This window comes from Lactuca virosa, chromosome 8 (genome assembly GCF_052849685.1).
Source record: "Lactuca virosa cultivar CGN04683 chromosome 8, Lactuca_virosa_CGN04683_v6, whole genome shotgun sequence".
Taxonomy (NCBI): domain Eukaryota; kingdom Viridiplantae; phylum Streptophyta; class Magnoliopsida; order Asterales; family Asteraceae; genus Lactuca; species Lactuca virosa.
In genome coordinates this window covers 6,045,321-6,072,018 of record NC_136433.1, presented here as the reverse complement: position 1 = coordinate 6,072,018, position 26,698 = coordinate 6,045,321, and the positions used below count along the sequence as shown (strand labels likewise).

General features: G+C 34.8%; 2 protein-coding genes across 2 annotated transcripts; both read left to right on the top strand.

Moving 5' to 3' along the window:
- Positions 1-1,410: 1,410 nt before the first annotated feature.
- On the top strand, positions 1,411-3,260 carry LOC145129042 (chloroplastic import inner membrane translocase subunit HP30-2-like). The gene is made up of 6 exons (XM_079063803.1): positions 1,411-1,877; positions 2,103-2,218; positions 2,340-2,466; positions 2,556-2,704; positions 2,777-2,839; positions 2,946-3,260. Exons 1-6 carry the CDS (start codon positions 1,599-1,601, stop codon positions 2,986-2,988), a joined length of 777 nt encoding a protein of 258 aa, XP_078919929.1. The 5' UTR covers positions 1,411-1,598; the 3' UTR covers positions 2,989-3,260.
- Positions 3,261-10,860: 7,600 nt separating this feature from the next.
- On the top strand, positions 10,861-20,983 carry LOC145130046 (large ribosomal subunit protein uL10y-like). Its single transcript, XM_079064897.1, has 6 exons — positions 10,861-10,879; positions 10,962-11,058; positions 19,369-19,408; positions 19,504-19,619; positions 19,739-19,943; positions 20,978-20,983. Exons 1-6 carry the CDS (start codon positions 10,861-10,863, stop codon positions 20,981-20,983), a joined length of 483 nt encoding a protein of 160 aa, XP_078921023.1.
- Positions 20,984-26,698: the final 5,715 nt, after the last annotated feature.

Below are 26,698 nucleotides of genomic sequence, written 5' to 3'. Positions count from 1 at the left end.
AGTCTCATGATTTTTAGATGTTCTTATTGACCTACACGAATTTTAGAAGTTGGAGGACAGATTTGGAAAAATTGATCATAATAGCTTTTAAATCACTTTTGGTGTTCTATTAAGGACTTAATGGTTAAGCCTTAAGTTTATCACTTTTTATATGATTGTTGGTTACTTATTAGGCTATTAAGATATGAAATTCAATTTAACCTAAGGGCCTTAATGCGTGGCTTAATGAGGGTTAAAAGTTAAGGATTTTCACATAAAATGCTACTTTTTCATTGAGGCATTTCATCGAACACTTGGTGTTCATAAAAAATCTATACAAATATCAACTTTACTAGCTATTGTGATTGTGTGTGTGTAATTATGGATATTAATAAATTGATTGAAATTCGATGGATGTTAAGATATATAAAAGTAAAAAATAACCTACCTTTGGAAGATATGAAATCACAAAAGCATTTAACTTCCTCCGCAACACAATTGTGAGTCTAATAGCTCTCAAAATGCGACAACTTCACGAGAAGAAGCTCTGATCTCAATCAGTGTCGTGATTTCTTTTAAATCCGTGAGCCAATTTCACATGATTAACATATTCGAATTCTCAATTCGAAACAGTAGATAATAAACAAAGCTTGCGTTCGTTCCTAAAGCGTATACACATATCTTTTCTAAAATCAATCGATTAATAACACATTATCGAAATCAAATTCATCAATAATAAAAAAATATGATCAAACAAACAATCATAGAGATCAAAATTTAGATAGATTCTTATACTGTAAAACGGAAGGAGTCATAGATGAAACCGAATTTGAAGGAGTTGCTAGAACCTGTTGTTCTTTCATTTCAACATCTTGTAAGAGGATATATGGTGGGGGAAAGCAACGAAGAGATCTGGCCTCTGAAGGTGATGTGACGAAGAGATCTCTGGTTGTTATCGATTGATCTCCGGCGATAATAATGGTTTCCGACACCCATGGTGGCATAATATGGTGGGGAGAGAATGACATAATATGGTGGGGGAAGTTAGGTGGATAATTTGTATTTGAATAACAAACACGCGTGTTTTTTGAACTCATAGGCTAAAAAATGTTCTCAAATGTTCTCACGGGAAAAATGTTCTCATTGGAATATAACTCTCTATATATATATATATATATATATATCCGACCTGATTTATTAACGGGTAACCCAATTACCCGATATTCCTACCCGAAACCTGATTAACCCGGACCTATTAACACGATACCCAATAAAATCGGACGGGTAATTCGGGTTTCAGTTTTTTTTCAACGAGAGTAGCACTATGTCAATGAACACCGGAGAAGAACACGTGGTGGTGACGAAGAAAGAGCGTAGAGGACCATTTTCGATCGGCTTAGGAAATACCTTTCAGAAGCCCGTTGCGTTTTAATTATGTATATAATAATATAAAAAGAAGTTATTGATAACTTCCTCGTATGGCTTTGTAGGCTTGGCCCATGTTCTGCCTCAAAGTATTCGCCTGCAATTTAACCTAAAACTAGAAAAGGAAAACGATCAAGCATCATCCCCGTCTCGTAATTCGTAAACTTTTCCATAACAGAGAGCATTAAACATTCATGGGGGAAGAAAAGAAGGGGTTTTTAGTGATGGTTGACCAGAACCCACTCAAATACGTAGAGACCAAATACAACGAATGTGAGACCCTCTTCAAGACTTGGCTTGCTAAACAATCTTTACCCGTCGTGGCTGCCATTGTCACCGTCACCAGCGCCCTCCAAGGTGCGGCGATCGGTGGGTTAATGGGTCTTACTAATGATGTCTCCTCCTCTTTTTCCCCTCCGCCACCAAGCACCTCCCTTAATCTACAGACTACAGCCTCCTTCCAGCAATCCCAGGTTACATAATTCCTTCACCATCTACCGATCTTCAGTAGTTTATGTGCTTAATTTGAATTTCATATTTTTAAGGGTTTAAGATATGGGGGAATTCGATAAGAAAAATTAAGACACCCGTTTTACTTTGGGGTATCACTGGAATCATTTATTTATGATTACTGATTTAAGAACGTACTTGCTTGTTGAATATGAAATAGAAACCCTAAACCCTAACTGTATGTACAGGCTGTTGCAGGAGGGCCATTGGCACAGGCTCGTAATTTTGCTGTTATGTCGGGTGTTAATGCAGGCATATCCTGTGTCTTAAGAAGATTAAGAGGCAAGGAGGATGTCCAGTCAAGGTATTCTTATAATAGAATCCATCAATAGTTAAAGTTTTCAGGCTGTTTCTTTAGTCAGTTGGAGAAAAAAAAAATGATGTTTTTGGTTTAAAATTTTATTCATGTATGTATATAATTGCAGTATGGCGGCAGGTTTTGGTTCTGGTGTCATGTTCTCATTGGTTAGTGGTATGGGGGGTCCTAATCAGGCTTCAAATGCAATAGCTTCTGGTGTTTTCTTTGCACTTGTGCAGGGTGGAGTTTTTAAGGTGATGTGTTCAGTTCCACCAGTACAATGCATGTCAAACACAATATAACTCGTTCTGATATGACACATTAAGTGTATGTGGTTGTGCAGGTAAGGGAGAAAATTTCAAAGCCAAATCCGGAAGATTTGTTGTATAATGAAACGAGAGGGATGTTGACTAGTCTTGGTCTTGGGCATTATGAAAAGAACTTTAAAAGAGGATTGCTAACAGATAGCACTTTGCCTTTGCTCACTGATAGGCAAGTGACAACATTGAAGTTCTTTTTTTGTTATATTTTTCTTATAATTATTTTTCGTGATATATGAATCAGTGCTCTGCAAGATGCAAGGATTCCACCTGGACCAAGACTCCTCATTCTTGATCACATTGAAAGGTACTAATGTTTTTTGGAGTTTATAGTACTTGAGATCTGATATTTTATCTACATATGATTAAGATAGTTATGGTGAGATTTGGCTATTGTGTTATTTGGTGTGTAGGGAGGAGGTAAAGAAGAAGTCTGCTTTTCCACACAAGTGGTAGTTACTTACAGTTACATGTGTAGTTAAACCAGAAAAAGTTGGTAGTTTTTTTAATAGTCTAAATAGAAAATTATACTTTAATCTCACTTTTTGAAGACAAAAAGAAGTTGGCTATCTTAAACATGAAAAAGAAGTTGGGTGGATCGGAGTAGATAACTTATTTTGTTATTATTTTCCAATCACATAGGGGTGTTTTTTGGTTCACATATTGTTTTGAAAGGAATTGGAATTGATGAAGGAAATATGAATTCAATGCATTTGGAAATTTAAGGAGTTGAAATACTATCGTGTGTTTGGTTGAAAAAGGCGAAAAGAAATTCAATTAAAGTAATTTCTTCATTTCTTGCAGAACATAAATAATAATTCATGTGAATAACATCTTGGAGAAACGGATATTGATACAGTAAAAAAAAAACAACCTGAAGAACTGGAAGAACTCTGTCCTCACAAAACTAGAAACACTCCATTCAATAATTAAATATGAAAGAAACAGTAAATTAGCAAAGTACATTAATATCCTAATTGCATAAAAACCTGTTCATCATGTATGCATTGTGTTGTGTCTTCGTTGTAAAAAATTAAAAAGAAAGAAAGAAAGATGCTTCTTTATTTTAATAAAAGTTTCCAAAAGTTTCTTTCTTTTACAAATATGTGTAACGACAAAACTGAATAATTGTATACTCTTTCTAATCTAATATCAAGGAAAGAAAGCACTGTTGAATGTCGATAATGGGAATATTCTCGGTTTATTCCATAATCCCTCCTTTGCGCCATGATTACATCCTGATTTTCGTTTTTTTTTAACATCTTTCGCATCGAGCATATGAATTAAAACGCATTTGTGTATGAATAAACAACCCAATTGTTCGTCTTTTGTCATCCCACCATGCGTAAAACAACAAAAATGAAGAAAAAATCGAAGTTCTTCACAATCAATCTCATCAAAAACATTAATTTGCACAATCAATCTCAGAGATACAATATTTGTTGTTTAACAACCTTTCCAGATTAATTTACATCAATAACTAATACATGTCACATTCTCTATATTCTTACAAAATCACCAGTCAAAAACATTCACCTCCTTAATCCTTTCCGTTTTACAAATCCATTGATGGTATATGAACGGAAGCCGATTCGATGAGCTTCTGAGCAGCCGAAAGCTGTTCCATTAACGTCGTCAGGCGCTCTCTGTACGCACACGCTTGATCCATGGCCTCGGCTTCGAGCTCTCCTAGCTGCGAACAAAGATGTTCCTCCGCTTCCTCCGCCACGCGCAGCCTCTCCCACGTCTTCTGCAACTCCATTTTCATCTTCTCCTCTCTTTCCAGACTCCTCTTCAGCTCTCTTTCCAATTCCTCGTTCCTCCTCCTCAACAACTCCTCCTGGGCCGCCATTTTCGGCGGTCGGTTGTCTTTCAACGACGGATCCGCCATGCTAGGGGCCATTAGTTTTGGTTAAAAGAGAGAAAGATTTTGCGTTAATTAACTGAATCGGTTGTGGTACATCTTTCCTTGATTGGGGTGTTTGTTTTTATAGGCTTAGAATGGTTGTGTCCAGGTTCAATGAATCTGTTCGATTTACACACAAATCTTGATGCTTTTGTTATATTACCAATATACCCCTATATTTTCATATTCTATCGCTTTTATGTGGCTAGAAACTCGTTTAGTTATACGACCCGTAAAATTATTTGATAATAGAGTTTCTGTCAAAATCAGTCGACATTAAGGTTTAATTATACATGATTACATGTAATAAGTTTATTATAGTTTACATTAAACTTAAGGACTTAAATTTAAAAAACAAAAAAACAAAAAAACCTTTGAACTAAAAAACTTGTTTGTAAATATAAACTTAAAATATTTATTTTAAACGAAAAACTCATAATATAAAATTCCTAAAGTTTATACGTATTTTTATCAGACCTTTTTATATAAATAAAAATTATAGTTCTTAGATTCTAGCTTTAATGCACTAACAACTACAAACTAGCTTCACAAACATACACAAAAACAAATGATACACAAAACAAAAAATAAAAATCTACCTTCTCTAATAAAAAAGTAGTTGATATAGACACGTGTCAATTTTATGGAGCTGCTATGGACACGTGTCAATTTTATGGATCTATTCTGTTTTTTCCCGCTATTGAAATTCCTTCCTAAATTAAAATTATACTCGTCTTGTGTTTTGAATTCAAATTTCAAATTGCAATCCGTGTAATCAGGCATCAAATTAAGATTTTATTTAAAGTTTGTCCTCTTTTCTCTCCCTAGCATTTTTGGAATCTATCTTTGTCACAACTACAATCTCATAAAATCAGGGATATTGATATTGGATTCCCTATTATCAATCGCATACACAGCTGCATCATCATCTGCAATTTTCTCTTTAAAACCATAGCTTCGAGACCGAACGCAAACCCTTTTGATTTTCGCTTCGCCTGCTACTACTACGTTATTCCAGTGCTCGACTCTTGTATTGGTTTTTAATCAATTTGAAGTTTTAGCAAACAACTGCTCTTAGCCCAGGTAACAAATTTAACTGGTTTCCAGTTTTAGGGTTCCTTAAGATGTTTATTGTTCCCATTTCAATTTGATTTTAAATTACTTGGATCACATAGTCAAATACATGCTTTCGTCTGTCATTTGGCCTTCGTCTGATTTCTAAGAATGGCAAGAATAGGGAGAAGAGTGGAGATGTCGGGTGGATAATAAGTGAGGTGATCCAGAAATGGTTGCCGATGCACCACGTCCTTCTTCTCAAGAGTTGAAGGTAAGTATTAAAATACAATTTCAAAAACTATATTGTTATAATAATAATTTAATTCTATATTACTGAAGTATGAGATACTGGCTGGTTTTGCTAAAGAAATTGCTGGAGTGGCTCAAGGTATGCAACTATAAATTATTCTAACCTATCAAATTTTTTTGTATAAATTGTTTTTGACTGATTTTTTGCGTTATATATTCGCAGTAATATATTATTACCCACCTAATGCTTCAGAATCATTTATCTTGGCTGCAACAAAGGATGCTCTGACAGTTTTGAAGAACGCTTGAATTTCAAAAATCTATATGTGAAAAAGGTTAACCCTAATATATTTTTTTTGTGATGGTTTGTGGCTTTTTTAGGCAATCTACTTATAGAGCACTTTCGAGTGGTAGGTGTAAAGAGGGAATGTTCAACAAAGTATCTGATAATTTTGGGTAATGGACAAAAAGCTTGACATTTTCATATATAGATCAATTTTTGTATTTAGTTTCATTTAGTTTGAAAAGAGATAGTTGTCTATCATCCTTCAAAGATTTAGGTTTCTCAGGTGTGTGTTTTGTATAACTTTTGGGGTTGTGTTCTTTATTAGGTGGGTTACAGGTCGATATGTCTGATGTGGTAAATGAATCTTGATTACTGGGTTCTTGTGTTCATTTGGAGCTTTGTTTCATGTTTAAAATGATCGATATTGTATGACTTTCTGCTTTTATTTTAGCTCCATTGCTGGTTCGGAGCTATGTTTCAGTTTTAAAATCAATTTTTAGTTTATTTTTTATTTTGTGTCAAGATGTATAGTATTTTGGTTATCAGAACATTTCGTTTTGTATGGCTAATCTACAACCATCTTATTCATGATGTAGGAATGTATGAAATGGAAGAGAGGGCTCAGGTATTGTTATTAGGAAAATCATATTCATCAAGTAATAACTTGATTTCGACTTTAATACAATCTTAAAAGAATGTTATTTAGGCTTTTGAATGTTCCGTATCAAGTAAAAAATGACCATCAATGATCTTTTCGTATAATGTAAAAAGGGGAATTTTCACAACTGGTGTTCAGGTGACAATGTGTGGCTTCCCAAAAAAAATTGAATACCTTTGTATGTTCCTGTTTGTAAATGACCATCATTGTGTTGATTCTGAATGTTTTTGAAGACACATAGGAAGGAGAGTCAAAGGAAGGAGAAAGGGTTTAACCAAATTATGTTTGAAATATACATGATGTATGTTAAGCTACAGTTAATGCTGTATTTTTATGCTTGATAACTTAAGTTTTTTAGTATTATTAAGATAAAAACAAAAATGCAATAACAAAAAACCCTAGAATCGATATAGTAGATCCTAACTTTTGCTTGGAGTGACTTTCATTGCTTACCATCCAAAAGTTTGTTCAAATGTCACCAACAAATTGCATAACTAATTTCTGTAAGATACATAAAAGTTAAGGCAATAAGGTGTTTAGTAGATTTGTGATTTTGATGGTCTTTAAAAACAATATAAATTTTGCAGACACTACTAATACCACAAACATTTCTTTTTTTAAAATGACATAATTTGAAATACATGACTTTTTGTATAACATTGGATTGGAATGGATTTTAATTCCAATTCCTTTAAAATCCCAAGGAATGATGCAATACAAATACCCTTAAAGGTCTTGCATTTGTTCAATGCCATAAATTAATTAGTTTAAGAATGTTAATTTATTCTCAAACTATCACCTCAATTTTATTATCTATCTTATGCCAAAACTTTGAATCATAAATTTGACTAAAACAACAACTTGCATTATGGTTTTAAATCTAACTCAAAATTAAAACGTATTTTTTTTAAAATCCAAATTAGCAATGTATTTTTGTATTTATCCTGAACAATAATTACTAATTTTTATAGTTTATATGTTATTTTAATTTGTGAACCGTGGTTTTCACGGGTTATAACCTAGTAAATAAATAAATAAATAAAATAAGTTGAAATATATAAACACCATCAATTGACTTTATAGTTTTTATGAATGATCAGTTATTTTAGTGTTATATTTGAATCGGGGGATTTTAAATACATCCGAGAAAAAAGTCAAAACCATTTATTGAAAACCATTAATGGTAAACTTAATTAAAAAAAATATTAAATATGTAATGATGGTATTTATTGAATGAGAGATTAAGGGTGAGGGATTTCAAAACTATTTTAATGTTTTTGTTAGAGTAAATTACAGAAATGGTCCTTGTGCTTTGGTTTTATTTTCAATTTTGTTTCCTAATTTAAAAATTAATAGGTTGTATCCCTATAATTTATGAATATTACACTTTTAGTCCTTGTTTCAAATAAAAACACTAACTTATTCTTTTTTTTTCTTTTAACAATTTATTATTATTATTATTATTATTATTATTATATAACATTTTTATTTGTTCTTAATAGAGTTTGTATAGATTTCATATAATTTTTTTTATTTTTTCAAATTATATATATATATATATATATATATATATTAAAATTACAAAAATGGTCCTTATGGTTTGCCAAAAGTCACAAAGTCAGTCCCTGATAATTTTTTTTTACGAATATGGTATCTGTGGTTTCCAAAACTTGCATGAATGACCCTTTTTGCTAACGTCATATTATACATAATTTGATTTTTATTAATAATTTTCATTCGTTAACCTAAAAAAAACTATTTTTACGTGTTTATTTTTATATATTTGTCGGTATAATTCAAGGTGGTTAACCTTTTCTTTTGTTATTTTTTTTTTAAATTACATGGTTTTTTTATAAGCTTTTCGGTTTAAATTCAAGTTTGTTTACGTTTTGAACAATAAAAAATAACGATCATAAACAATTAAACGAACAATAGAAAATATAATATGATATTTTTTCACAACTATAACAAATAAAATTATCATTTTCATTTACTACCGTTTCGTCAAACAATGTCATATTTTAATTTTATTAATTATCAGGGACATTAACTACATGAATATTACAATTATTACGTGGTGCATTCGGTGGAATATATGCATTAAGTCGAGCATTATACAGTATTTCCCATCCAACGGCACGTTCTGATCTGTGGTGACGCCAAAGTGACAAAACTGTAGGCATTGGATGTAATTCTTGTAAATCAACATTTACGTAATGGTCACTATAAACGAAGGCGATAACAATAGATCTATGATGTGAAATATCTTGCGGACCATGCCAAAGTGGAAAACAGGTCGACGAACCTTGTTTATCTAAAAAAATAGACAATTACACCATACTTATTAGTGATGAGGAATCCAGTATCCGACATAATCAACCAATATTCACTTTGTGTACTCAACCGCGGACGTCCACTTGGTACTTTGTTTTTATGAGAAGTAGGTTCCCGAAGCGAAGTGGTTGATGGTGAAAAAATATCTTTTAACTTCCGCACCCAACTGAACTTACTAGATCTTGATTGTTTTTTCAATTGTGTGTTAGACGTTTGGCCTTCAACATCAACATCATCATCTTCTAGTCGGATGCATGGATCTAAATTAATTTTTTCCAAAAGTTATGAATGGATTCAAGTGGTATTGGATTTTCATTTTTTAAATATACCGCTTGTTCGTGTGCACATGGTAGCCCGTGACTAGTACGCAGTTGACATCCACAAATTTCAAGGAATTTGATTTGTTCAAATTCCTTGAAAATTATTTCAAGTGCATAAATTGAAACATTACCAACCAAATATTTGAAAATTGGATGGACGAAACGATGTCGTGCAATAATCATGCTCTGTCCTAAACTTGCTTTGATAGCATAGTCTTGAGACTGAACAACATCATGAATTCTTGGTCATACCGTCGCTAAATCTGATTGTGATGAGTCCAAGTATAATTTTACTTTGGCATGCTGACTCTCCACTCTATTGGTTGTGTAATTCCCAAAATAGAGAAATACGTAGGTCCAAACAGATACAAACTTTTCTTTATATTGTGTCAACCACGTTTTCTTTAAGTAAGTAATAACTTCTGAAACATAATACACTTACATCAATTTTGAATATATATATATATATATATATATATATATATATAAACTAACAAATCTAAAAGATATGTTAAATAAATACCTTGTAATCGTTTAATATAAAGGTAGCAATTGCTAATGGAATGAAATATTTTGAAGTACTTTTGATAAAAAAAAAAGTCAAATGTGAGATTAAAGTATAATTTTCAAGTTCCATGTGTTGATTTCGACGACCTGCAAAGATTTCGGCACCTGGTTCCGTCAACTGCTTCAATTCCCCTGATTCCAGCTTCCTCTCTCTGTCCAGCAGCTCCCATTTTCTCTAGGTATGTCTCGCTAATTTTGCTATTGGGTTAATGATTTTGTGATGTGTTAGTAATTTAGGGTTACTGATTTTTGTACACCCACTTCAAGAAATGTTCTTTCACTTTTCACATGCTCCAACAGGAGTTCATTGCATAATTTTCTTTAGTTACATTACAGACACACAAGAGGCAAAAAGAAAAATTCATAAAACAACAAGGAGGTCTGATGATAAACTAAGACAATATATTCATGGTTGTAGTCGGGGCTTCTTTATGTGTACTTATAGCATTTGTCCTAACAAAACAACAAGCATCGCGTTGGGTAGTTGACCGAGAGCATTTATCCAAAATAATGAAGGATATATATTTTCGTGTCCTCTTCTCCTGTCCATTGACACAACAGCTTTCATACAAATCAATGAAAGAGTTTTTGCGTGAAATGTTTAATTTTGCCCCTACCTTGCTCAATATCTGGTATTATTGGTATCACCTATACAGTTGGCAAAATTTTGGAAAAATTAAAAATAGAAAACCGAGTAAGAAACAATCCATAACTTTCGATGACATGGAACATCTTTTAATAGTGAACGTGACCAAAGTTTAAACCAGGTAAATATTATTTTAATTTAATGCTCATGATCAAAGTCAAACAATGAAATAGTTGACATAAAATCTGGTCATTTGATGTGTTAGCTTTTGACAGAGATGGATGGGTTTGAGAAGGGTGCAAATGTGGTGGTTATAGCTGCTACTAACAGACCCAAGTTACTGGATTCTGCTTTGATGAGACTGTAATGCTTGCTGCTTGTAGAGGTTTGTGCTAATTGCTAAACATAACATTCACTTAAGTGTTTAGATATAGTAATGTCTTGATTATGTTTGTGTATGTTGTTAGGTGGTGATTTTGTGACCAATGAGGATGTTCTTGAAGCTGTTGAGAGGGCTACAATGAAGATTTGTAACAATGATACTAACGGTGATGCTAAACCACCGTATTCGTTTGGATAAATGGCATTAGAAAGCATGAACGCCTGGGGATGATTATTTCGAGCTAATCATCTACAGGATTTGTTCAAGATGGAGAATTTGATTTTGGTGTTATTAGATTTCATATATTTAGCTTGTAAGTACATAGATCTTTTAGTATAATTAATTCGATTTTCACAGAGGCTAAAATTTGTTTTTCACATTTTATGAACCAAGCCAAAACAGATGCATGTCAAAGGTGCAACAAAAGTATGTTGCCCTAACTGTAAAAGTATAAAAAAGTCCAAGTTTCACATAATGATAAACTGCCCCTGTATTGATAATCTTTTGTTCCATCTTTTTATATGTGATTCATTCATGCTTCCAAGTATGAAAAATGATAAACTATCTTTTTATAAGCTTTTGATTATATGATATTGAAATGTTTTATAGTTAAATTTACTATTTTTTTGATTTTATGTAAATATTCTGGGAAATTAAACAAATAATAGGGACAGGATGTAAATTGTGTCCAAACACCTATGGGGACGACAAGTCGTCGCTATAGGTGCACCTGTGGGGACGACATGTCGTCTGTTTAGGTGTACCTATTGCGACGGAGGCTATAGTGACGACAAAATGAGATAAAGCGACTGAGGTAAAGTGACGAGGCCTATGGTGACGACATGTCGTCCCTGGCATCTATAGCGACGACTTTGCACCCTAAAGTGACGATTTTTGTTGTTCCTATAGGGTTTTATTCTTGTAGTGCATACTTATACAACACAAAAAATAAATATATTCAGAAGAAAATTAACAAAAAAAATTATACATAAATCATTCATATTTTAAATTGTGAATTTAATATATTAAGCCGTGAATAAAATTTACATTATTTCAAAAGCAACCAAAAAAGTTATAAAATAATCACAGCTTAATGTCAATTCATTCACAACTTAATATAATCAATTCATAATTTAATACACAAAATTCACAGCTTAATATAGTCAATTAATAGTCTAAAAAGAAAATTCACAGTTTAATGCAATCAATTCAGTTTAAAACACAAAAATCACAGTTTAGTACACAAAATTCAAAGTTTAATACACAAAAAGTATGCATCCACAACCATATTTTTGTGACAACCGTCAATTTCCGGTCAAGTCAAAGTCAAATAAAGTCAACAAGTCAAACCGGTCAACTCATCTAACCCTTGTATATTAGGGTTTCCATTACGTTTCTTATTATACAACTCGCAATCTTAATACAAAGTATCACTTAGAGTTTTCACGTGTTCGGAAAATCTAAACCCTAATCAGGGCAAGTGATGAAACTACTCGATAAAACATTATTCCATACCCCTCGAGGGCGTATAACATTCATAACGAGACGTAACGGGATTTACGAAGCTTACTTTACGAAGCCAAACACTCAAAAAGGTCGCAAACGAAATCTCTCTCAACCTCTTTCACTCTAAATCTCTCTAAGTATGTGAAATCTCTCCTAAATTTCTCTAAGTGTGAGAAAGCTCTCCAAGTGTGTGAAATCTCTCCCAAATCTCTCCAAGTATGAGAAATCTCTCCCAAATCTCTCTCAAAATCTCTTTTAACTTTTTTTATAATCTTTCGGGTCATCCCGACCCTTAACCGGGTCAAAAACGCTTGAAACGGGGTAATATTTGGTAAAACAGCCTTGATAGACCGAAGCCTCCCTTTAGGAAGCGAACCCTCTTGGACCGAAAGTACTTAGAACCGAAGGTCCCTATAGGGACCGAACTGCTGAAGAACCGAAACCATGCGAACCGAACCCGAAGCCTGCGAACCGAACCGAACCTCCCTTCGGACCGAACCTTCCTTTTGCCTTCGCCCCATTTCGCTCCTGACCACCTTCGCTCCATTTCGGCCCATTTCGCCTTCGGGCCCAGCAGCAGTAGGGACCGAACCTCGGCCCAGTACCGAGAAGTCTCGCAGATAGGCCAAATTCACCCGATTTTCGACTACGACTTCATTTTAGGCCCGTTTTACATGATTTTTCCATGGGATTTACACCCAAAATCATATTTTAACATATAGAACTCATACTTCATAATTAATCACGTTTTTGGGGTATAATCCTTATCCAAGAAGAGTGGGTGGGATATTATTGGTGGAGTGTTGACTTTACTTTAGTGTATGACACAAGCAACCACCCATGCCCACTCCATGACAACCCTTGTCCTTCCACCATACCTAGTCCTTTCATTGTACTCAGCCACATCCTTGATCAAAGACTGGAAAACTCCCCTCTCTCCTCACATTTCTCTCATTTTCCACCAAAGAACAAACTTCATTCTCTCTCACTTTCTCTCTCTAAATTTTGAGATTCAAGGCTATTCTCCAAGCTTTTCTTCTACTTTTGGTAAGTATTATCATCCTCCATATGATTATTTCACTCCTTTCTAGTCAAATCATAGGTTTCTTACACAAACTTCATCATATTTGTGTTAGAACTTCGAATCTTCAAGCAATCTTCTAAGTGTTCTTGAGTTGAACACTTCCTTTCTTCATCATCCATCTACCGAAATCACTCAAGGTGAGTTCATACCCCTATCTTTTCACGTTTTTCTTAAGTTTTAAGAGGGGGGGGGGGGAATACAAGTTAAAACACCAAGAACACAACTAAACTCAAACAACAGCTTTCATCAGAAAAGTTGAGTCTTGTTCACGGACTGTTTTGACTATCTTAAACTTAATATCTTTCAAAACTGTTTAATTTGAAAATAGTTCAGGTTCATACCTTTACAATGACTACTTGCACATCTCCATACGATTTTTCTACGATTTATGGTGATTTTTACAAAACTGCCTATCATTTTAGAAACGAATTCGGACCAGTCTGTGAATATGAACATTTTAACACAAGTTAAAGACTTCTAAAAATAATAATAAAAATTATGAATAAACTAGACAAATTTTATGGACTCTCAGAATTTACGGATTCAGTTTTCGACTTCGTATGATTTTTCTAAAAAAGTGTAGAAAGGTCAAAAACTAGTTAACAACTTACAACTTTCATAACACTATATAGTATGTTGAGCAAAGTGCATAACAATAAGTTCTAAATATGTGAATGTCTTTTCTTGATTAGAATATCATCATAAACTGAAATTTAGTCATTCATGATAAGGTTTCTTCATTCATTTCGAACACATATAATAAACTAAAATAAGCATAGTTTATGGATTTTTACTACATGAAAAAGGTTTTACTCTCAAAACAAATGGGTTTTTCATATACTACATGATAAACTATAATAGTAATAGTTTAAGGATTTCATATCACTAATTTATTCATAAAAGGTGATTTTACTTCCTCCACGGAAGAGGTTTTAATATCAAACTATGTGTAAACTAGTTAACTTAAGTTGTGAGACAATTCTCTCCCCGTAGGTTCGAGTGCGGGATTCCAATTCCTGTAAGTTATAACCAGAGTCTCTTATAGGGAGAGCGTGATAATTGTGTATAGATCTATATTGGGATTGACACCCCACACCTCGCTGCTAGCTACAGCCGGACCGGCAGGTCTGCGGGTGACAAGAGTCATAGGATCCTAACGTCTAAAAAACGTTGTGCAGGTTATTTCTCGTCATAGTATGGTTATAGCGACTCACATAGGGAGTTAACAATCTTTCAAGTTTACAGGGAAAACTCTACTTTGAAAAAAAGGTTTTATCTATTTAAAACTACAAATACGTTATAAGTACAAAACACACACACATATTCTCGGTCCTGGGATTTAGGACAACATGACTTTTATAAGGAAAATATTGGATTTTCTTTGGAAACATATTTCTATTAAAACTACATTTCGTCTAGAATTGTTAGACTTCAGCTATAATTGCTAAGTGTATATGCTAGAGTTATATAAGAATCTAGTCACAATCGACTTGGAATTGGTGGGCCCGCCTTACTTCCTGTTCCTTGTTTGGTTGTGGACCTAGGGCAGACCCATTATATTCGACGGTTTATTTATCTTAAATTTTATATAACTTATATACACCGGGTGATTATAGAAGGAATCTACATGTCTTTCTAGGGTTCATTATCGCATAACATAGGAGCATTCACTTCACACTTAATAAAGAAAATATTGGATTTTCTGGGATCATACTCTATCGCTTTTACAAGGAAAACGACTTTTTTCTCAAACAAAACTTTTATGAACTTACCAACTTAATTGTTGACACTTTTCAAAACTACTTCTATTCTCAGGAAATCAGTGAAACAGGTTATCAACAACATCTTGAGGATGGGACGTTAAATCGTCAAACAGTTCATTTTGTCATCATAATGTAATTGATTTTGAAACATGTAAACTTATACTATGGTGTAATCTTTTCAATTATATTTATGATGGTTGTATTTACTTTGAGCACTATTATACTCGTTGTTGTGATACTATACATGAAGTCCTCCACCCCCGGACGTTTCTGCCATCCTTGGTTTGGGGGTGTGACAATTTTCAACTTAACACTCTTTATATAGTCAATTCGAATTTTATACACAAAATTCATTGCTTGATACAAGTAACTTCATACTTTCATACGCATAATTCACAACTCAATCTAGTCAATTTACAATTTAAAAAGAAAATTCACAGCTTAATTGTAACACCCCGACTCTCAGGTACAAATTTTTCAGTCTTATAGTTCCATTTGAAAGGTTGACTCGACGAGTTGGATGCCCTGACTCGTCGAGTAGGCACGGATTTGGTCGCGTGTTTTAAGTGACCAACTCGACGAGTTGGAGGACCGACTCGACGAATTGGGGCTGGAGGATGAAACCCTAATTTATGGGGTTTTGCACCCTATTTAAAGGATCATTAGCCTCCCTTAGCCTCCCTTACAAACCCCTTTGAGTCCAGAAACCCTAAATCGCGTTTTCCCTCCATATTTGTGTGTTTTAAGCTTGGAAGGTGGATCTTGGTGAAAGGAGCTTGAAGATCAAGAAGTTTTGAGCAAGGAACAATTGAGGATCTGAACTCTACTCCATTTTAGCATCACTTGAAGGTAACAAGTCGTTACCTTGAACTTCCTTCTATCTAGATCTCTTCATGATTGAGATTAGGGCTATTCTAGCATGATTGGTGAGTCATTTTGGGTATTGACCAAGATCTGAAGATGCAACTTCAGATCTAGGCTCATCTTGGTTCTTATGGTCATAAAGTTTTAGCCTCTAGCAAGATAATGCATTTCCCTCACTTAGAACCTTTTCTTTAGCTTGATTTTGGCCATTAACACCTTCCATGTACGTAAAGTTTGCAACTTTACGTAGGAAGTATGCTTTAGGAACTCAGATCTGCAATATGGAGCTTTAGGGTGGCTTATAAGCATCTGAATGGAGAAACGACTGAAGAGACTCGACGAGTTGCATGGCCAACTCGGCGAGTCCGATGAAGATTAGCCTTGAGGGTTTCTGCATGAAATCAACGAGTCAGCAGGATGACTCGACGAGTCAGTTAGGGTTTTCCCCAACTTCAGAACACGCATAGACTCGACGAGTTGGTCGGAAACTCGGTGAGTCAGTGAGGGTTTATGACCTTCTGAACTCTTAAGGAACTCGACGAGTTGCTAGCTGCACTCGACGAATTGGGTCAACATGGACTGTTGACTTTGACCGTTGACTTTGACTTTGACCAATGGTTGACTAGTTGACTTCTCGGGGTATTTTGGTAACTTGGAAATTTATGGAAATGGTCTTATGGTAAATATAGGTGGTGTGGCTGTGGTTCGAGAGTTTGAGCTTATCACTTCAGTTCGACAGTTGTGAGGTGAGTTTCCTCACTATGCTCAAGGGTCTAAGGCACCAAGGCCGTCCCTTTTGGATTGTTATCCTGATATGTTATGCTAGTATAAGTTGTTAGATTAGCATCCTGGTAGATAGGATGGTATTATGTTGCTATGATCTGTTGGATCAGTATCCGAATAGATAGGATGATGTTATGCTAGTATGGTCTGTTAGATCGGTTTGTTTGTCTGTAGACTGCTACGTGGTTTTTTGATATATGTGCACATGTTTGATTGGTGGTTGAGGCTCATCTGCTTTGTGCGAGAGCCAACAGACCTGGGAATTCCATCCCGATGGTTGTGGGCCGTGAGTATTCCATCCTGATGATGATTGGACTAGTAGTATGAGGGCATTCCAACCTGATGGTTGTGGTCCTGGGGTATTCCATCCCGAGGATGACTGGACCTATAGTATGTTGGCATTCCAACCCGATGGTTGAGGGCCTGGGGTATTCCAACCCGATGATTGATTGGACCCATAGTATGTTGTTGTGTGTGTTATATGTATGTTGATGTGCGTATGGGTATTTTGGGGGAACTCACTAAGCTTCGGGCTTACAGTTGTTGATTTTGTTTCAGGTACTTCTGAGGATCGTGGGAAGGCGAAGGCATGATTGTACACCTCCTGTTATTTATGATTTGATTCTGGGATATTTTGACATTGAACTATTTTGGAAACAATTTTTGTAATAATCAATGGATTTGGAATATTTTTAAAAGTTTAAATTTGGCATGATTTTTATGGATGTTACATTAATGCAGTCAATTCATAGTTCAAAAAGAAAATTCAAAGCTTAATGCAATCAATTCACAGTTTAAAACACAAAAATCACAACTTAGTACACTAAATTCACATTTTAATACACAAAAAGTACTATTCACATCCATATTATCAACTTAAAACACTTATTACAACTAATACACAATTTAATATAAAAAATTCACAAACTAGTATAATAAATTCAAAGTTTAATTCAAAAAAAAAATATACATTCACAACTTAATAGGAGTTAAAACTAAGATTAACAAAATTATACGACAAATGAGAGATTAAAACATCAAATTCATACTTTAACATAAAAAAACATACAAAAAAATAGTTTAGGACTCTCTTTCATAGTATTCACTACTTAAAACCATATCAATTTACTCATTCACAGTTAAAACGAACTTTAACATAACTGAACAATAGTTAACATTAAAAATCATAATTCACAGCTTAAAAAAAATAAATTCACATTATTCGAGAAAACATTAACATAATAACACATCTTCTAAGTTTTAATTTACAGTATAACAACCATCAAACATAAACTATGAATAACAATTTGATGCATATGTTATAACAAATAAGAAAAAAAACGTATGGATCCACAACTTAACAACAGAAAAAACTATTATCAACAAAAATAAACAATAAATGAGATATTAAAACATTAATTTCACATCTTAACAGAAGGAAAAAAAATAAAAATAAAAAATCGACATACCTGATGTGTTTCACTGGAGGTCAGAAAGAAAGAGATGGAGAAGGTGACGGTGTTGGAACGTATCTAAGGTGGTGGAACTACCATCAGCTACCGATACCACTATTATAGCTTCAGATATATGCATGAAATAACACAACATAAATCAGCTCTAGAAAAATTGAACCATACACACCATATCTGACTAGATCTGAACATGATGTCGACAGTAGGAGGTTGTGGTGTGACATCAGTGGTGGTAGCTATGTGGAAACGAAGTTGACGGCGATCACGGTGGTATCAGCTCTGACCAAATCGCACCAGAACTAAGATGTTTTGCGTTTTAGAGAGGTAAAGTGAAGCTTAAACAATTTCGTGACTCCAGATCTTAGACCAGGTGGCGATCGACGGTGGATATGGAAGTATTTTCATCAGATCTTGTTAGATACGTGTTCCGTTGGTGGTGACAGTGATAGACGAAGGTGGTGGTTATCACCGCTCGTCGGAGCTCATAAATCTGGAGGAGAAAATGGTAGATCTAAAGACGAAAATCGTAGATCTGAAGACGAAAATCGTAGATCTGAAGATGAAAATCATAGATCTGAAAACTAAAGTCGTAGATCTGAAGCTGAAAATTGTAGATCTGAAGCTGAAATTGTAGATCTGGAGCTAACCGGAGCTTGTGGATCTGATGGCGGTAGTTCGTCGGTGGTCGGAGGCGGCGACGGTATGCCAACGGTAGGAGGCTGCGACAGCAAGGGGTGGTGGTTGGTGGCAACTGGTGGCAACTGGTGGCAATGTTTATGTGTTCTTCAAGTTTAAGATGAGAGAGAAGATAGAGTTTGTGTAGTGTGTAAAGATGAAAGTGTTGTTGGGAGAGTTTGAGAGGGTTTGGGAAAATTTTCTTGCAAAATAAGTTTGAAAGAATAGACCAAAATAAGTGGTTCCTACGGTTCTTAATCTTTTTTGGTTTTCATTTGAACCTTTACAGATATGAATCTTCCTACGTTTTTATGATTCTTAAAATTTGGTTTTGGTGTGATGTAGAGATATGTACGAATCTCTTAACCTAATTCTTCTTCTCGTGGTGCGTACCTTTTCCATTCAATTGATGTTTTAATTTTAATTTTTCCTTTTTTATGTATGATTAAGTTATTAACTATTTAATCGACTTTGGATCAGGGGAATGTGGGATTGGTTTTTATGAAATGGGAACTTAAGGAAGTGGGCGATGTTGTTGCTACGTATAAGGTTAACGAAATTAAAATCTCACTTCAGACTATTATGTTTCATATCAGGTTTGTTAAATCAACTGTAACCATAGCTTCAATTTCCAGGTTGCAGCACCTGCACGTGTTGGTTTCTTTGGACCAATCTTATGGCTTAGTTGTTCATTTTGTTTATGAAAATGGATCAGTGTTCAGTCCAGAAGTCTTTACTGCATAGAAGATGATCTCAATGAAAAATTCACCACTAGACTTTCTCAAGTTGTTGCATTTTTATTGGGAATCAAATACCCTTCGTTAGTTGTAGCACCACATATGATCATCAATGGCTACAAGAACTTGCTATTTGTTGTTGTTGCTACTGAGTACACCTTCAAACATGCTCAAAAATTCAAGGTGTGTTTGAAGGTGACCACACTTTCTTTGATTTTTGATGTTAAGTGTCAGTGGGTTAATATTTTGAGTTAGTAAGTTTGATATGGATATATGATCATCAATGATCCAAGTAAATTTGCAATAGCAACAACGCCTGGGAAGTATGTTTTTTGTATAGTTTGAGATCACAAATCTAATATATGTAGCTATGAAACTTCCATTTTCTTCTTTCTTTTTTTCAGATTATAATATTTAATATTATGTTTTTTGATATTTGGTGCTCAGATTTGTGATTTGTTTAGTAGATATAATAAAAACTATATGTGATTTGTTTAGTAGATAATACAGGTAATCTCTCTATGTGCATCTCAACATCTATACATGCAATCTCTGTACTTAGAAAGAATGTGAATAACCTTAGAATGGTTTTGAAGTTTTTTGAAGGCCAAGGGTATTTTGGTCAACAATGGCTACACTTTCAGTGAGATATGTAAACTCATTATTTTCATTAATCATTTTTTTGAACTTTCATGGTTTTTGGTGGTGAAGCATAATCTCTCTTCCTAATAAAAACCTCTCTAAGGTGTCACGTGACCTTTTTTTACACCTCTATTTTGCCACATGTCATCTTCTCCTAAGCTCTCTCGTCAAATTCCCGCTCAAAGTTGATACTTCACGTTCTAAGCTTAATCATATTCAATTTTTTTAAAATAAAGACTTTCCAACTACGAAGCCTATAAATTAGGAATTATATTAGAAACATAATTTTGATATCAATGACCTTCCTTAAAATCAACACTAATTACTTTGGATTTGATTCAATTTTGTATAATTGAATCCTTTCACCCTAAATCTCGGCAGTCGAACCCAATCTCATTTGAACCCTCTATTTCCATCAAATATTACCGGTAATCCTTACTCTTCTTCTCGAGCGAAATGTAAAACTACGTCCGTATTTATTTCAATTTCCATGTTCATATTGAGGATTCTTTTGTTCCTTCTTATTTTTTCTAATTTCATTTTGACTTATTCTATTAAGTTTTTGTTTGTTGTAGATTTGATTGAAGCTGACGAACTGGAGTTGGGGCGAGAATGTGTGTAGAGATTCAATTTTGTGTTGTTTTTCTTGATTTTGATTAAACTGGTCCAATTGGTTCTTGAAATAGACATATCTTAGCGGTCCCATAAGTAACCATGGATAAAGATTTTATTGATCCAATTGGAAATGATGTTCTTATGGGAAGAATATGTAGAGAGGGCCAATTATTATCTCTTTTTATTTATTTCGTAAACAAATAAATAGGTGTGTACTAATCAGGGCTTTTGTGTTCTTGAAATAGAAATTTCCTGAAGGAATTCAAGCCAAGAAGTAGTTGGGACCGAAGATGTCTTGATCATGAGAATGTGAATATAGGTTAGGAAACTGGATATTCAAATTTGCATGCTATTTTTTAATTTATTTGACTTCTGGTTCTTTTACTATGAATTTTAAAACTCTATAACTAATACCCATTTGTTTAGAAAAAAACAAAAGAATCAATGATGGCTGTAGTTTGAAATACAAGTTCATATTTTAACCAACATCAATTCTTCAATTCTCGAGGTGCAAGATTCTTTTTATACCCCCAAACTTTTTTTGTCTGTTGGTGGGTTTTAAGTTCATCATGAACTGATCTTACCTAGGTATCTGGTTATCAATATTTCTTAAGTATTAAAGAGGTTGATGCCTTAAGAAATAAGATGGATCAAGTTCTTTATGGCTTTGATTGATCTTCATATGCCTTAAACATCTCCGTGAATCACCAACTCCATTCTGTTACTTGAAAGTTTTTAATTATTAGGGGTGGATTGAAGAAATTCAATTCAATTATACTTTTTTTTATTAAGAAACCAAAGTAACCAAATGATATAGATTTTGAGATAATCTAAATCTTAGTTCCTTCATATTTCAATTACTTTTCCAGTCTCTATTCTAATTGGATCAATTTTTTGAAAAAAAGCCCCGTGTGGCGTGTTTGTTTTGCTAAATTGCATCTTAAGATGTAATTCGCTGGAGTTTGTTTGGTTTTCCAAATTATGGAATCATTGTTGACTTAATACATCAAATTCCACGTGCTAGACTTCATTATTTTTTGGGGGGTGGTAGAAGGAATTCACTTATTTTATTTTCTTTGTATTTAAAGATCAAAATACCCTTATTATACATATATTGATAATTGAAATAAAAAATTAATTATTTGTATTTTGATATATTAGAATTTAAGATCTATTAATTTTTTATTAATAACTTCCTTTTTATTTCTTGCCAACCAAATGTGTTATATATTATGATTCGTTAACATTCCAATCCCTTTCAGCGATTCCATTCCATTCCTTCCAAACACCCTTTTAGTTCCATTCCCGAATTATAGCTCTTCCAAGTTGAAAGGTTTTTTGTAACGCCCGGTTCCTGGTACGTATCTTAAATAAAAATTATGCATTTTTACAAAGGGACTCGACAAGTTGGAGGCCCCAAACTCGTCGAGTAGGAATTGGATATGTGGATGCAGGACTTGAAGTCTACTCGACGAGTCGAGGAGCCTCGACTCGACGAGTAGGCCTGCCAGAGTGAAACCCTAATTTTTAGGGTTTGCACCCTATTTAAACGCCTTAACACCCCCACTATGGCCTCCCTCATCGCCTCCCTTAGTCCAGAAAACCCTAAATCGAAACCCTAACCCATTTTGAGTGTTCTTGAGCCATTTTTGTGTATTTTTGGTGGTTTTGAAGCTTGAGAAGGAAGAAGAAGCTTGGGAGTTCAAGAGGAAGCAAGTAGATCCATAGGTTTTGTTCCATTTCCATCTCTTTTGAGGTATAAAGTTTATACCTTGACCATTCATCTATTAGATCTCTTTTTGGAGTAGTTTAGGGCTTTAAGGAGCCATTTTTGGAACCATTCATGATGCAAGCATGTTTTGGGGCATTTACTTCAGATCCAGAACCTTTGAGGGACTCCATGACATAAAGGTGTCAGCTTTATGGCCATGGGAGTCCCATGCACCTTGTGAACCTCATTTTAAGGCCTTTTGAGCTAGACAACCCATGCATGAACGTAAATTTTGTAACTTTATGTGTGATATCGACCATAAGAGGCCAAATCTATATTTTGGATGCGTTAAGCCCGACTGAAATCGACTATATAGTTTTGGGATCATGGGGGAATCGGCGAGTCGTTCTTAGGACTCGGCGAGTCGGGTCTTGGTTCCCCAACCTTCTCTGTTACTTAGCAAACTTGTTGCGTCTTGAAGATAACTCAGTCAGTTAGATGTGTTTTGGACTTAAAGGTCAATAACTCGAAGAGTCCAAGGATGAACTCGCCGAGTCAGAGAGCATATGTCCCAACTGTATGAAGGAGAACTCGACGAGTCCAGGGAAGGACTCGACGAGTTCAAATAGAAATTCTTGATTCCGTGATAAGGAGAAACTCGACGAGTTAAAGGGTAACTCGACGAGTCAGATCGCGAATTCGAGATTCTATGAATTATGGATCTCGTCGAGTTGAGTCAACCAGGATGTTGACTTTGACCAGAGCATTGACTTTGACTTTGACTTGGCCATTATCCAAGATTGACCCTTAAAAGGGTTATGAATATGAAGGAATAACTAAAGGAGACTGATATGTGTAGGAAGTTGAGGAGAGTTGATCCCAACACCAAGGACAGTTCAGTTACTGTACGACATTGAGGTGATTTACCTTCCAGTAGAAGTGGGTCTACGGCCACAATGTCGGCCCACTAGTAGGGGTTGTTTGTCAAATAATTGTCTTTGTGATAATTACCTGGGTTTGCCACTATTTGATATGTTTTATATGCTAGTATGGTATGATGTTAGGTGATAGTGGTAGTAGGGGGAATAGTCCCCATGTTACGGTTGTAAGGACCGAAGGGGTAGGTCGGGCATCCCGATATGCCTGACAGTATGATTATGTTATGCTATTATGTGGTAGTAGTAGGGGATGAAATAGTCCCCGTAACCGGTTAAGATAAACCGGAGGGGTAGGTCGGACACGCCGGTATGTCTAACAGGGGTAGGTTAGGCACCCCGGTATGCATAACAGGGTAGGTTGGGCACCCAAATATGCCTGGAAGTATGTTATAGAATGGTATGTGGTATGATGGGGGAACTCACTAAGCTTTGTGCTTACGGTTTACAGTTTTTGTTTCAGGTCCTTCTTCTTCGAAGGGAAAGGAGTCGGCACGGTAGCACTGCATCACACCGCTATCTTCCGCACTATGATGTTCTTGGGATTGTACTATGACATTTTTATTTAATTACGACATGCTTTTGAGAATTATGATCTATGGATTTGATGATATGAAATAACTTGATGATGTTTTCTCTAAAATGTTTTATGAATCGTTGTACTAAAAACAAAAATTTTGGTCATGATTTTTGGGATGTTACAGGTTGGTATCAGAGCCTTGGTTTGAGGGATTCGGACACACCTTTGGGGGTGTCTGGACTCAAATTAAGGGTTTGAAAGATTTTTACAAGAAAATAATTTTCTAAGTTTTTAAAAATAAATGGTTTTGAGAAAGAACAAGGTGTTTGATGCGTGCAACCGGTCTAGCTCAAGTAAGTTTTCCCCAAGATACCCATACATGTTATTGATGGGTTTTGAGCATTCTAACACTCATATGGTGTACATGCAACCCTAGAAACCTTGGATCTATGTTTTCTCTAATATTCATGCAAATTTGAATTCCAAGGTTCTCAACCTAACTAGCATGTTATGGGGTACTTGTATTATAAAACTTTAGTAGAATAACATACCTTTTCTTGTGGTTGATTGCTTGGAGTCTTGAGAGCCTAGCACCAATAATGTGGATGCCTCAAGTGGAATCACAAATCACCAAAACACCTTGGAAGACTTGAGAGAATAATATGCACCAAGTAGAAATCAGCCCATACTTTGAACTCACACACTAGTGCCATTTCATGTGCTAAAGACCTCTTTATATAGTATGGAGGATTAGGGTTACATTCATGTAAACCCTAATACCAATGACCTTTCATTTCCATAGGATCCATGGGTTAAAAACTCCATGGAATATCCATGCAAGCTTAGCCCATCCTAAATGAACTTGGCCCATTCTATATATATATATATATATATATATATATATATATATATATATATATATATATATATATATATATATAAGAGTCCATATTTAATTAGTTCATTTTGATCACCAAATTAATTCTAAATTAATTTTTGATCAATACTAATTAAATAATATGATTTCATATTAATATATTATAACTTATAATATATTAATAAATCATAAATTATATTATTCTCAAAAGATTATCCATATAAATTGTTTCGGTGAAGTGCAACTCAAATGGACCATGCCGGGTCGGGTCAAGTACATACCAAATATAGTTACGGACTTAGACACCTTATCCAACAGTCTCCCACTTGGATAAGTCTGATAACTATAGTATGACTTCAGGAACCGACCAGCAATCGTAGCTCTTAAAACTCTGCTAAACTATGAAGTGCCATTTAAGATAAGTGATCATATAATCCTCTGTTCTGGATATCATCCGGACAAATACATGGAACAATGTCATACTTATTGTCCAACAGTTTGTTTCTTGATTTCCGATTTGTTTGACATAGAACTAAAATGAACACATCAATTTGGTTCTAACCGGGCCCATTACATAGGTCAAAACAAAATCATTGAGGGGCCCAGATATCGCTTTTAATCCTCCAAGGACTAAAAGGAACAGATAAACTTCGACTCATATGCTTGTTCTACTACTTGTTGAATCATACACAAAGGCACGTTTTATAACATCAAGTTACTGATGCGTTTTCGTGCATTCAATGCACAACCAACTCATAGGCAACAACTCATATCTCTAGGTTTGAAGACTTATATGATATTACCGTCTCACGATCACTCGAGATAAATTCCATGAAGTGATACAAGTGAGCGTGGGTTTAATCCAATACTCAGAACTTATGAGCACTCATGAATGTTGCAACAACTCTTGCTATGTCCAACACCTTAGACATCTACAAGCCCAATTCATGATAGTCTTGATTCATACCTACTTCCAACATATGACTGACTGTGGAGAGGTTGAATAAAGTAATTATTCTGGAAGTTAAAACGTGCAAAGTTGAAACAATAGTAAACGGTTGACACAAGATAGCAACATCTTACTTATAAATAAACAACAACTTTTATTTAATCATCAAATGTCAATTACATTTTACAAGTTTTAGAAATAGCTATCTAATATGTAAAACTAATATCGTCCTTCAGCCCAATGTGCCTCGCATGCTGCAAATGTCTAACCCTAGTCAGTCCCTTCGTGAGGGGATCTGCTGGGTTCTCTTCTGAAGATACCCTCTTTGCCACGAGGAGTCCTTCTTCTATCTTATGTCTTATGAAGTGATATTTTCTGTCAATGTGTCTAGATCTGCCATGATCTCTCGGTTACTTGGCTAAGGTAACCGCACTATAGCTGTCACAGAAAATCTCCATAGGCTGCTTTATAGCTGGTACAAATCCAAGGTCTCCGATGAAGTTCCTCAGCCATATCGCCTCCTTCGCCGCTTCACTCGCTGCTATGTACTCTGATTCACAAGTCGAATCATCTACTGTCTCCTGCTCGGAACTTTTCCAGGTAATTGATCCTCCATTCATGGTAAAGACCCAGCCCGACTGAGAGCGGAAATTATCCCTATCAGTCTGAAAACTAACGTCACTATACCC